The sequence below is a fragment of the Labeo rohita genome, chromosome 3 (genome assembly GCF_022985175.1).
Source record: "Labeo rohita strain BAU-BD-2019 chromosome 3, IGBB_LRoh.1.0, whole genome shotgun sequence".
In the NCBI taxonomy this organism is placed as follows: domain Eukaryota; kingdom Metazoa; phylum Chordata; class Actinopteri; order Cypriniformes; family Cyprinidae; genus Labeo; species Labeo rohita.
In genome coordinates, this window is record NC_066871.1 from 14,511,768 (window position 1) to 14,525,083 (window position 13,316).

The window sequence follows — 13,316 nt, forward strand, 5'->3', positions numbered from 1 at the left end:
CTTGTTTCGTCTCTGTGATGCGCATGCGTAGTCTGTGTAATCTGTGTCAATACAGTTAGGGTATGTTGAAAAACTCCCGTCTTGTTTTCTTCTTCAACGTCAAAATTGTCCTACATGGCTGTTTTACCATTTTTTTGTAAAGACTGTTTGATCTTCTTTGCATATTTACTTTGTAAACACTGGGTCGGTACTTTTGCAGCGATGTAGGATGATTTTGAAGTTGGGGAACAAAACGAGATTGGAGTTTTTCGACATACCCTGTCTTGACCATATTGAACCGGAAAAAAACAGTTCATGCAGACAGTTAAAAAGTTTATATAAAGTATAAACTTCTAAGTATAAGTATATAAATTGTCAATTTGTTTAAAAAAAGACAGGTCGTTTTGCTAGATAACACCCTTTTTCCTCGTCTGGGATCGTTTAGAGCCATTTGAAGCTGAATTTAAACTGCATTTTGGAAGTTCAAACTTGGGGGCAACATTCAAGTCCATTATATGTAGAAAATTCCTGATTTGATTTTTTTTCCTCAAAAAAACATAATTTCTTATCGACTGAAGAAAGAAAGACATGAACATCTTGGATGACAAGGGGGGTGAGTACATTATCTGTACATTTTTGTTCTGGAAGTGAACTTCTCCTTTAAGCCAATGCTAAATTGACGTCAAATACTGAAGTCAACCCGATTTTCATTCTCAAGGAAAATGCAATGTCTGTGCGATGTTGGGGTCCAATGTCAACCTGAAATTACAATGATGTCCGGTGCCTGCTGGGGTCAACCTTGACCCCACAAGCTAGCATTCCAACCAGCTAATCACCTTAAATTACCAGCTAGGAAACATGTAAAACCAGCAATATCAGAAGTTGGTCTACCAACCCTAACCCTTCACCAAAATGATCCAGAAGTTCTTGACGCTACAGGCTGGCAGTCCAACTAAACTTGCCTGGACCAGCTGATCACTTTAAATGAACAGCTAGAACCCATGTAGAACCAACAATATCAGAAGCTGGTCTCTACTAGTCCTAAACAGATTGATCAAGATGGCCTACAATGTCGACTCAACCCCAATAGCTGGTAGTCCACCTAAACCAGCTTTGCCCTGATACAGACCAGTTAATAATAAGCTTCAAACAGCTACCATGAGGAGCTGGTTTGACCTAAATTTTCCAGAGGGACATTTTACATTTACTCATTCTTGCAAACATTTATTCTTCAAAGCTGAACACAAGTGAGGTGAACTTGGGGTCCAATTGGCATAGCCTGCTTTGATATTTTCATGTTATTTCTTGATCTGATGAGCTTTGTTTATTCTGTAGCTTCTGGCTACGGTTTTGTCCCAGTCTGCCAAAGCTAAAGAACACCTGCTGGAGCAGACCAAGTCTTTGGACCACCCCTCTCACGCTTCCAGCAACAAGGGTTAGTGGGAATTTCAAACAACTCTTCTGAGAAGAAATCACACGAGAATCTCTTATCACAAAGTCGTCTCTCCATCCAAAATGTTTTATCATTTTTTTTCACAAATTAGAGACTTGGCTGCTTTTTCTATGCCAGATGGTTGCACTAATAGCTGTGGGTGGGAGCATTACAAAGATCTGATTGGCTAAGAGGAGTAGTTGGTCAGAAAACGCAAAAGGGATTGGTTTGTGCGATAGCAGTGCTCCACTGTGTATGAATGATCTCATGGTTCTTCTAGGACCCTCCTCACGCAGTCAGAGTTTGTCAAGCTGTCCACTTCACGAGCAGCCGTATGGGGAGGCGGTGTCCCAGAGGAAAGGGGAGGCGCTGCCTGAGGGGAAGGTAAGGAGACTCCTACTCCCGCTCGAATCGCACTGTCCCCTTACCTTTCCCTCAAACAAGCATACACTTTCTTACGCACACATACGCATGCATGCACTGGCATCTGCACATCCAGGATGCTTTCCCAGCACTTCCTCTCACAGCTGGCATCATCGGTATTACGTGCTCTCGGTTGTCGTCAGGACACGGTGAGTGGGCTTCTCTGCAGGCTTCCTTGCACGCTGTCCTCAGCTTCAGGCTTCAGTCAGCCGCTCTATTTGATTCTGCTGTCTAATATTGGCAGCGATTCCTTTCTCTCTGCTCTTTCTGATCATTCATTTCATTTTCTTTGCTACATCTTGAAGTCCATTCCAATTTTTTGCCTTATTTGCAGTAAATTTCACCTTTTGGTTTCTTTTCAGAGAGTACCCAACAATGTAGACTTTTGATTTGAATGTCGAGTATATTTTAGAGGTGATTTGGTCATTGGCACATGATCAAGATTTAGTCTTGAGACTTGTAGAACAGATACAACTGTAGAGGATCTGAGACTGTGACACTGATATTTTCAACACAATGTGAATACGCCACTGTCTAGGTGTTATCCCTTATCCTATAATTGAGCTTGTATGTTGCAAACTGGTAATGCATATTTGACACTCGCCATTTTTGATGTCATTTTTATAATTAGCTGAAATCAGAAATTACACTGTTTAGTCACATAACAGAGAAATTTGGCTGCCATATCACCCCAGCAGGACTTTGGAGCTGCTGAGTAGAGCTGCTCCATGCTGGACTTCTGGACTGAGGGCCATCTGTTCAAAACAGCCCTATTTTTTTAGCTGCCCACGTCCGTTTTTGCCTCTCCTACACAGAGTTACAGTACATCCTCCTACTTCCAATGAAATGGCATTCCAAAGCAGATAATATATGAACACTACTTTTTTTTTAAGCTGAACGCTTTGGTTCATGAAGAAAAGCACATATTTGCTAAAGCTTTGGCTCTTGTTGCCAATGCAGGTGCATGGACCGAGAGCAATAATTTTAACTCCAGTATAATACAGTACAAAAAAAAGAAGTAGGGGCAGGTTTTGATTATTTCTGAACTAATAAAGTTTAGTGGAGTTGAGACATTGGTCACTGGGACTAATGTTTTCAGTTTGTTGGCCTGGGGTCTGGTCCATTTTCAGCCACAGGACCCAAACAATGATAGACTGCCACCTATCTTCTCTTCTAGAGCTCAGAGGCTGTTATCGAATGGCTGAGTGAATTTCAGCTGCAGGTCTACGCTCCAAACTTCATCAGCGCCGGCTATGACATTCCTACCATTAGCCGAATGACCCCAGAGGTAAGAGCTGTCCCCCCAACCCCTATAAACAACCCTAAACTATTCACGTCACTTCCCTCTACCCTAAATGTAACACCCACAGACCCACTCAAAGCACAGAAAAGAAGCGAATCAACACATTCTCCTTGAATTTTCAAATAAAATTGCTACCACACAGGTTTTATGAGAGTTCAAATTTTGCCCATGGCAAGTTGGAAATTCTCACCCAGAAGGTCCCTCCAGACAGTGCCACTGTCTTGGTTGTCAAATGTGTTTGTTCTTTCCTACTATGTTATGTTGGTATTTTGATAAATTACATACTAACTTAAGCATATGTTGTGATTAATGTACATGCTGTTGTGAGCTATGTATTTTTGTGTGTACGATTAAAATTAAAAACATACATATATCATATTTGACCCTGGACCACAAAACCAGTCATAAGGGTATACATGCAGATTTTATACACCTGAAAGCTGAATAAATAAGCATTTCATTGATGTATGGTTTGCTATGATAGGACAATATTTGGCCGAGATACAACTTTTTGAAAATCTGGAATCTGAGGGTGCAAAAAAAATCTAAATATTGAGAAGTTGTCTAAATACAGTTCTTAGCATGGCTTATTACTAATCTAAAATTAAGTTTTGATATATTTACGGTAGGAGATTTACTAAAGATCTTAATGCAACATGATCTTTACTTAATGTCCTAATGATTTTTGGCATAAAAGAAAAATCGATCATTTTGACCCATACAGTGTATTATTGGTTATTGCTACAAATATACCCGTGCTACTTACAACTGGTTTTGTGGTCCAGGGTCAAATATTTGGTTGTAGAAGTATTTACACCTATTTCATGATTACTACATCAAAATTGTTACTAAACCTGCAATTAACCTTTGAGCAATTTGAATTCCTAAAAGCAAGCTCATCTGCCAATACTTAATTACATTAAACCACTGACTTCATAGGATTTACATAGTGTGATTGGTGAAAGCAGAATTAACAGGGGTGTACTGTTGAAACACTGAGGAAATCAGTCAGGATATGTTTATGTCATTATGTTTGGGGGTACTCTGAAAAGGCTTCTTTTCCTCACTTGTTCCTGGTATTTTTTTATTATTTTGCCTTTCCCATTTTTTTGTTTTATTTTGCATCTGCTTCTATCATCCCAGCACCTTTTGGCAATCAAAGTGTTCGATATGTCTGATCTTAAGTGTTTTGCCTTGTATGTGTATAATGTTGTGTATATGTAATATTGTGCATTTTTTGTATGTTCATATGTACAGACTATGTGACACTTGGTTTAGTGTGTATGAAGGTCTTAGGGTGCTGAAATGTTATTGGCTATTGATCTGATGGTTTAGGGCCCCTATATTTATTTTCAGGATTTAACAGCTATTGGAGTAACCAAACCAGGACATCGAAAGAAGATAACCTCAGAGATCAATAAGATCACTGTTAATGAGTGGCTGCCTGACCAAAAACCAGTGAGTTTAACATACAACCACACACACACATTCAAACACACCCAGATGTTAATTTGTTTTTATTTGCATTTAATCTATAGGCGACTCTTGGAGAGTGGTTATCTATGATTGGGTTGAGTCAGTATCACCAAGTCTTAGTCCAAAATGGATACGAGAACATTGACTTTATCACTGACATCACGTGGGAGGACCTTCAGGAGATTGGCATTACAAAACTTGGTAAGATAGATACTGGACTGGGATCCATAAGGTTAAAGTGATTTCATACACACAAACTTAAGTTTTTTCCAAACTACCTAGGCCATAGTGGTTTACTCTCTTTCTCTACCCAAATTTGTCTAGGACACCAGAAGAAGCTTATGCTTGCAGTGAAGAAGCTGGCAGAGATCCAGAAGGCCTCCGACGGTCGCAACACATTGCGTAAAAAGCCCCCAGCCGCTCAGGAGGTGATGGCTATTGAGAGCCCACCCCATGACAGTGGAGAGTGTATGTCCCCGAAAATGAGCACTTTCCAGGACAGTGAACTGAGCGGGGAGTTACAGGCTGCTCTCACACGCCCTGCTGATGTGCAGGATGGCACAGAAGTGAGAACCAACAGCAGCCTGGGAGCACAGCACAGAGCACGCAGTCTGCATGAGAACAGCATGAACAAGAGCCGAGACACAGAGGAGCCTAGTGGGCCACCCAAAAAGGAGGCACGTACCATGCGGCAGAGCAGCCAAGGGGGCCAGAGAAGCGTCTCGTTGGCACAGCCAAAACCGCGTCAGTCTTATCCCCAAGGTGCAGGGCCGCCCTATACTCCACCACAAACGCCCACCAAGACAAAGCCTCCCACCTCACAGACAGTGAGCAACCCACCGAGTAAACAAAAACCTAGTTCTCAGCTGCATCAGCAGACCGAAAAGCCCATGACACCTCGTGCTCACCCCCAGTCCCCCACTCAAAGGTCCCATCCACACCCAGCTGCCCAGCCGGTGGAAACGAAGGAAGCTGCACCCCAAGGACCTGCTGTCTCAGTACCACTCCTGTGCCTGCCTCCAGAAGGCGATGAAGCTTGTGATGAGTATGGTCTGCCTAAGAAACGTGCCCACAGCCTTAATCGCTATGCTGTGTCTGATGGTGAGCAGGAGCGGGACGAGCTAAATGTGCAAGAGTCAGGAGGAAAGTATGCCACAGTACAGCACCGGGTGGGTCGCAGCAACTCAATGAAAGGGCAGGCAGACAAAAATGTCAACCGAAGCCAGTCCTTTGCACTCAGACAAAAGAAGAAGGGTCCTCCTCCACCTCCCCCCAAACGCTCCAGTTCAGCCATCTCAAGCTCCAGTAGTAATCTGACTGAAGTGCCCAAGGAGACAAGCAGTGGACCTCTTCTGGAGGTTCCCTACCAACCACAAAGACGTGCAAGTGACCTGGGTGGCACTGTAGACACGGGCAGCGCCGGTAGTGTGAGGAGCATTGCAGCCATGTTGGAAATGTCCTCCATTGGTGGGGGTGCCAAGGGTCTCGCTTTACAGAAATCTGCAGGTCACTATCTACAGGTAAGGGGTCTTTGGGATAATACTTAGTATTTATAAATATCTGTTAGCAATATCTGGTGCAGTAAAACAAGATTGTTTCTCGACAGGTGGGTTCTGCAGGAGCAAAGCAACGTGATGCCATTGGACTGGACGGAGAAGTAGTGAACCGTCGCAGGACTATTAGTGGGCCTGTCACTGAGTTAGTAGCAGCTGCCAAGCGAGGACCACAGCCGGAGCCAGTCCAGGATAGACAACGCAATGAAACCCAGCCAAGCTCTAGTGGAAGCTCCGCAGAGAACCTTCCATTTGCTGAGGATGGAAACCTCACCATCAAGCAAAGACCGAGACAGGGCAAAGATGAGAGTGAGGAGGGACTAGAAATGCCATACTCTTTACCCCAGGAGGACCCTTCACGTGTGGATGCCTTGCTGAAAAGGACGGTCCAGAGCACCAAACAGCAACCAAATGGCACCAGGTTCCAACTCACAGAGTCAAATACCGTCAAGCGCCGCCCCAAGAGCAAAGACAAAGATACAGAGGAAATTCAGGATGGGCCGATGCCCGTACCATATGAGAACGGGACTGGCACCATTAAAAGGCGCCCTGCATCAGAGGTGACTGTTTCGGAGCAGCCCAGGCCACAGGAACATCCTGAGAACTCGCCCCGTCGGGACAGTGCAGACCTGGAAGGCCACGTTACCGAGAGCGCCCCTCGTAAGTCCGTCAAGCCTCCGGTGTCCCCCAAACCTGTTCTGGCCCAGCACATAAAGAAGCAAGGACCACCGGCTGCCATCACCAAGAAAGCCCCGTTTCCTGGACCAACTGGGGCACCTGGCAGCCCAGGTACTACACAGTGTGGCCCTTTCACTTGCCCTGTCTTTACACAATTATGTGAGTATCCCGTAAAACCCTGTAGCATTTAGACATCATTGCATCAAAGTCCACTCAGTCTCTTTTCCCATCTCTCTCCCTATCTCTTTTCTCTTCTATTTACAGTTGAAGGAAAGAAAGTACCTCCTCCGATTTCTCCGAAACCTACACCTCCTCCCACAGCTCCCAAACCATCCAAAAATGTTCTGCAGTCTTTAAATGCGACACCTAATCCCACTCCCACGCCCTCTCCAGCCAAGCAGACTGTCACCAGAATGGCCAGCACAGCTTCTGCCCAGAACAACCACCCTGTCAAGGCTACAACCCCTCCAGCCTTGAGTGCGCAGACCCCACACACACCACAGTCTCCTCACACCCCACAGACACCTCAGACACCCCAAACCCCACAGACACCCCAAACTCCCCAGACATCAGGTCCCACAACCCCCATCCCCACGCCCCCACCTGTGAAGCCCCCTCGCTCCTCTATCAGTGGGGTGTCCATGGACAGTTCAACTGGATCAGCGTTTGTCGCAGGGGTGGTGACGGTAGATGCAGTGCACCAGAAGATAGAGGAGACCAGTGCCTCACTGGCTGCAGCCCTGCAAGCAGTCGAAGAGAAGATCAAGGAGGATGCGCAAAAAGAGTGAGTGTCATGAAACTTGCAAAAACTGATTTCAGGGACATCATAAACCGGTAGGAATCTAGTCTATGATGCCATCTAGTCTCAAGTTAACATTTAAGTTCAAGTAGTTTCTAATATTTTTCTAGTCAAAAGTTCAAATCAAGTTGGCAGTTTTGAGTCCACATGCTTGGTCATTAAGATGCGAAGACTTTAAGCATGTTTTCACCATCAGGTTGAGTACAGCAACTGATGGTACCAGATTACTGTAGTAAATAATTGTTATTTTTAAATCTGCTTGTAACATGTTAGCAAACCAAATTTTATAATTAAGGGCAAATGTATTTAATGTAACATAAATGATGTCTCTTCCTGAAATAGGTGGTAGATAACCCATTAAAGATTTACGTTATTTAAAAAATCCACTTCATTTTAAACAATGGGGGGGGCGCCATTATTTCGTTGCTGTGAAATGGTTGCACTCAATGAGCTACTGGTGCTACCTTTTGCTATTTTTTACCGCAACACATCTCGGGAAAAAAAACACTGATACTATGATTTTTCCCCACAAGGACTCTAAACACCCATGAATATATAGTGAAATCCATACTGAAAAAGTCTTTTAGTGGTTGCGGCGTCATGACAAGCATCGCCATGTTTACATCCTGCCAATGTGGCATCTAGTGTTTCTTGTCTCTGCCATTTGTAAGCTCTTTCAGTAGCTGTGCTCTACTAAAAGCCTCAGTGGCACCAGGGCTGAAGTGGAGTGAACAAAGACGTGGGTCTCTATCAAGTTTTATGCGTCCACAAGCATCTTTCCATTCTTTTCTCCTCTTCTTATTGCAAGGTAAGCTGTGAAGACTTAAATCACTTCTCTTGTTGCCCTTCGACTGAAAATTACAACCAAAAGCCGCACAATGTGGCATCGTATCAGTATTTTATTTTCCGAGTTGTGTTGAGGTAAAAATAGCAACAGGTAGCACCAGTAGCTCACCAAGTGTGCAACCATTTCACGTCATCGAAATAATGGCACCCCCCCATAGTCCAAAATATGTATAAAATGATGTGGATTTTTTAAATAACATAAATCTTTCATAGGCTTTCCCCTACATATTTCAGCAAGAGACATTATTTACATTATATTAAGCCATACAAGTCTTACTACCCGGTGTTCCTTTAAATTCACCACTGGGGATGTGTTGACCAAAGAAATCTATTTGTGTCACTTGCAGCCACATTTAAAAAAAAATCCTAAATTATACTTAAGTGTGTGTTTTGATCCACAGCTCATTGGCTGAAAACAAGAGCACAGTGAGCATCCTAGACGACATCGGCAGCATGTTCGATGACCTGGCGGACCAGCTGGATGCCATGCTGGAGTGAAGAGCACAGCCTGTGTCTCTGTGGCACAACCTCAGGGCCCCGGGAGAGCACAAGGGCACAATGACCAACAACATACCCACCTATCCCTTCCTAATCCTTATCCCTGGCTCCTCTCACCCCTCTTTTCTCCTTCCCCGTTGCCATGAAACGCCTATCTCTCCTCTCTCCCTCCGAGTTGGTTTGCACAAACCCGAGCTGATGTACCTCAGGACTGGGCAGAAGGCCATCCAGGGCTTTAAACATCAAAGACAGAGCAGAGGGTGGAGAGCAGAGGTTGGGTTTTAATACATAAAGCTCAACTCTCTGTCCATGGAATATCTCTATCTACCATGAGCAATGAGTAGTAAAATAATATGAAAACAATAATAACTGTATATGAAATAATAGTATGGTATGTGTATATTGTAAGCATGAGGAAAGTTTGTATCTATAAAGAAAAAAAATCTCATAGTGAGAGTCATGCATTAGTACAGTTATAAATATATATATATAAATAAATATAAATATAAATATTTTATGTTTTTATTTCATGTTCAATGGTACATACAGTGTTGAAACATTACAAAATCTATAAACTTTGATGACAGATATGTGGATTTTTCTATGACTATATTGAAGTTTTAAAAAAATAATAATAATAAGGCTGGCTTAAACATCCTGTATGTTTGGCTGTGCTCTGCTGAAGAGTGTTGTGGGCTGTGTTGAATGTAGTGAAGTGACTGAAGTGGCTGTTTCACCCCCTGCTCTGTGCTTGCTCTGGGCTCCCGCTCTGTGCTGCTGTGACCCTTTATGTTCCCCTTCACTTTTTGCCTGTGTGAACTCATACATTCCTGCTCCTGCACAGCCTTTCCTCCTTCACCTGCCCTCTTTCTCTTCCTGCCCTCATCGTGTGCAGTGTCCTGTGTGCCTTAACATGAGAGGTGACCTCAGTGCTTCTAACACACACAAGCAAACAGTTTCAAACTGAGAAAGCTCCGGTGTCCATGCGGAAGGCATTGCCTTAAGCCAGTAGGAAAGGAAGGGCCTGTGTGCTCTGATTTGGTGAGGAGTGACTTCATCCTTGGACATCTCCATGCTTCAGTCATCTGCAGCAAGGTTTAGGCCTCGGAGTCAACATGAATTGCTAGTTTACTTACATGATGTGATGCATTTCCATGCAAAATGTACAGGGGGCTCTTTGGCAATTGAGTTGTTGATGAAGGTAGATGCTGAACACCACAATAGCAATTATGCAATAGCTTAAATAAAGTGCGACAATGAATTGTCCACAATAAGATCAGGATTGTGCAAGTAAATAGGGTTGACTATGAGTGACCTCAGAAACACAGGCGAGAACCAGGTAAAAGGGTCCATTGATGGTTGACGGTGGGACGTCAGGAAGCACAAAGTGAGGACATTGAAAATGTGTGAGTGTGTGTGTTTGTGTGTGTAAGTGGCATAAAACAGGAATCTAAAAGAAACATGCATGTAAGATGCTACAGACTGGCAGTGTTGTGAACTAACAAGGATTTTGCAAATGTTGATGTGGCTTGATGCTCAGCATTTCCACCTACCCAGGGAATCTTCTTTGTAGCTTAAAGGGCTAGTTCACCCAAAAATGGAAATTCTGTCTTAATTACTCACCGTTCCAAACCTGTAAGACCTGTTCATCTTCAGAACACAAATTAAGATATTTTTGATGAAATACAAGAGCTTTTTGACCCTGTATAGACAGCAATGCAACTGACACATTCAAGGCCCAGAAAGGTAGTACGGACATCGATAAAATAGACAATGTGACATCAGTGATGCAACCGTAATTTTATGGCTACGAGAATATTTTTTGTGCGCAAAGAAAACAAAAATAATGTCAGAAAGCCGGCTCCTGCATCAGCAGCACCACACGCTAGTAATGAAAGAAACTGAACTTTTTGAAGCTTCGAATCAACCACCACACGCTACTGACGCCAAATGTGTGTAAATGCAACAAAAACTAGCATAAAACCAGCAAATACAAATGTTTTATTGAAATTATAAAACATTAAATGCTATAAAAATAATATTAGAAAACAGATAGTTCCGGTCCTCATTCTTATTAGTTGAGCCGCGTTCAAAGCTATTGTAAATTACTCTACAAACATACACTTATGTTTACGTTTGTGTGTTGCTCCGCAACCACAAGTGTTTCTGAAGAACTACATTGTTTGACGGAAGAATAAAGTTTTAATAAAATCATTACACTTCATTTGCTGTTTTATTTTGTGAAGTCTTACTATGTATATGGAATAACCATTTTATAAAAGCAATAAGCCCCATGAAGCCGTGGTTTACAGTGAATTTATAACAGCTAAGTGCCTAACAATGCCTAGAGGTCGACCAATTTGGGTTTTTCTCTGGCCGATGCCAATATTTAGAAATCAGGGCAGCCAGTGTTCAATATATGATGCAATTTTGGCTGATATGCTGTTACAAATTCACTGTAAGCCATGGCTTGGGGCTTATTGCATTAAAATACCATTAAATATGAAGTGTCTGTATACTGTTACCGTATGTTGTTTTCAAAATATTTTATATTAATTTGCAGGGCTTGCTTTGTTTGTTTTATGGAGAGCTTGTATAAAGAGGCTACTAAGACACTATTAACTACTTATCCTTTTAATTACCCAAATGTCTCGTTAAAAATGTCTTGATGAAACTGATCCGAGATCAGGCAAGAACCATAGACGCTGATTCAATGGTTCGCTGCTGGAGGGTCGATCTCAATGAACTCGCATGAGTTCACAGAGATCGCCCCCCAGCAGCAATCCATTGAAATTTCACGTTTCGAAACAGCTATGAAGTAATGAAGCCTCATTTACTGGATCACATGACTTGTTTGATATGTTCTCCGAACCACAGTTTTAAAACAACTGATTCACGAAATTTCGAAGCTTCACGAAGCAGTGCTTCGAAAGCGCCCATCTCTACCACACGCATACGTTGTGTTACTCTTGTGAACATGTGGTGAAGACTGAAACGGAAGAGATGAAATTGTTGAACAAAGTTGTTATTTTAATTTTCTTTGTGCACAAAAAGTATTCTTGTAGCTTTATAAAATTACAGTTGAACATGGACTATTTTAACAATTTCCTTACTTCCTTTTTGGAACTTGAACGTGTCAGTTGCATTGCTGTCTATGCAGGGTCTAGGATTTCATCATATCCTTTATTATTTAAATATCTTAATTTGTGTTCCGAAGATGAATTACAGGTTTGGAATGACATGAGGTTGAGTAATTAATGACAAAATTTTCATTTTCGGGTGAACTGTTCCTTTAAGGGTCTGTGAGCTTGGACAGGTGTAGTTCCATTGGAAGCCTGCATGCAGTCTAATCTCAGCACATCGCTCAGTGGCTGTTGAAGGGTGTGAATGTACCATGGTGTGCCTGCTTTGTTTTGCATTCCCCCCAGAATCATCCAGACAGACATTTCCTTAATGACCAAAGTAAGAGCACTAGTCCAAGATGCAGTTAAACTTGGATCTGAAAAACACAGCAGTATCTAGGTTAAACATATTCACCGAGAATCACATTAAGTAACTTTATAGGGACATATTGAGGGTAGACTGAGTGATGCTTTTACAGTTGTAAAGTTTGGTCTCTGTGGACATAAGATGTTTCCAGATGCCATGCTCTCTCATTTACAGTGAGAGCGCAGTTCGCTGTTATGACAGCACAACGGTCACACTGAACCTCTTGCAAGCCTCTGAATGTCATTATCTCATTGCCAGCAAACTCACAGTCTCTCATTATCTTTAACCGTCTTTGTTGCCATGACAATCTGCCTGCTCATTATTAGAATCGTCACAGTATCACAACGATCTTAAATGTAATTAAAGAAAGGGCCCAAAGGAAGGGGACGCAAGCAAGAAAAGTAGTTGTGTTAAGTCCCACGATGCTTTACACGCTTTCAGTAGCTCCATATATGCGTAATCCCTTCCCCGGTTCTCAGAAAAACATTTGTAATATTTAAGTTATGAACAGAGATTATTATAGATGTTTTCAACAAGTATTTAATGATGAAGCATCAAGAGGGCTTGTTGATGAAACTGCAAATATTTGAGATAAAAGTTTAAAGTGTCTTCTTGGCTCAAAGTGTTTTAAATGAATTGTAAATGGTCATTTTTTTAGAACTCCAGTTTTCTTTTTTAAGGTAGCTTTTTGTGATAAGTTTTTTGACTGCCATGTCTTCAGATGAAATAAGTTGTATATTATGCAAATGTTATGGTTTTTTTAAAACATGTATGTGCCTTGCTTTAGTTATTTTCTTTTTGTCTTTCATGTGTGGAGGATATGCGGCCGGTCTTTGTCCA

The 13,316-nt window shown here is 42.3% G+C and overlaps 1 protein-coding gene across 13 annotated transcripts in view; it reads left to right on the top strand.

The window, feature by feature from the left end:
• The window catches only part of caskin1 (CASK interacting protein 1), a 107,076-nt gene extending 97,577 nt beyond the window's left edge, over window positions 1–9,499 (top strand). For 10 of the 13 annotated variants that reach the window (XM_051106852.1, XM_051106855.1, XM_051106858.1 and 7 more), the window contains 9 exons: window positions 1,315–1,414; window positions 1,692–1,795; window positions 3,012–3,122; window positions 4,494–4,595; window positions 4,676–4,814; window positions 4,938–6,133; window positions 6,220–7,003; window positions 7,109–7,628; window positions 8,891–9,499. In XM_051106852.1, coding sequence (XP_050962809.1) covers window positions 1,315–1,414; window positions 1,692–1,795; window positions 3,012–3,122; window positions 4,494–4,595; window positions 4,676–4,814; window positions 4,938–6,133; window positions 6,220–7,003; window positions 7,109–7,628; window positions 8,891–8,987 — 3,153 coding nt within the window. In that variant the 3' untranslated portion in view covers window positions 8,988–9,499. The remainder of the gene's footprint in view (window positions 1–1,314; window positions 1,415–1,691; window positions 1,796–3,011; window positions 3,123–4,493; window positions 4,596–4,675; window positions 4,815–4,937; window positions 6,134–6,219; window positions 7,004–7,108; window positions 7,629–8,890) is intronic. The other 3 variants (XM_051106856.1, XM_051106864.1, XM_051106859.1) reach the window with 2 other exon arrangements.
• The last annotated feature ends 3,817 nt before the right edge of the window (window positions 9,500–13,316 follow it).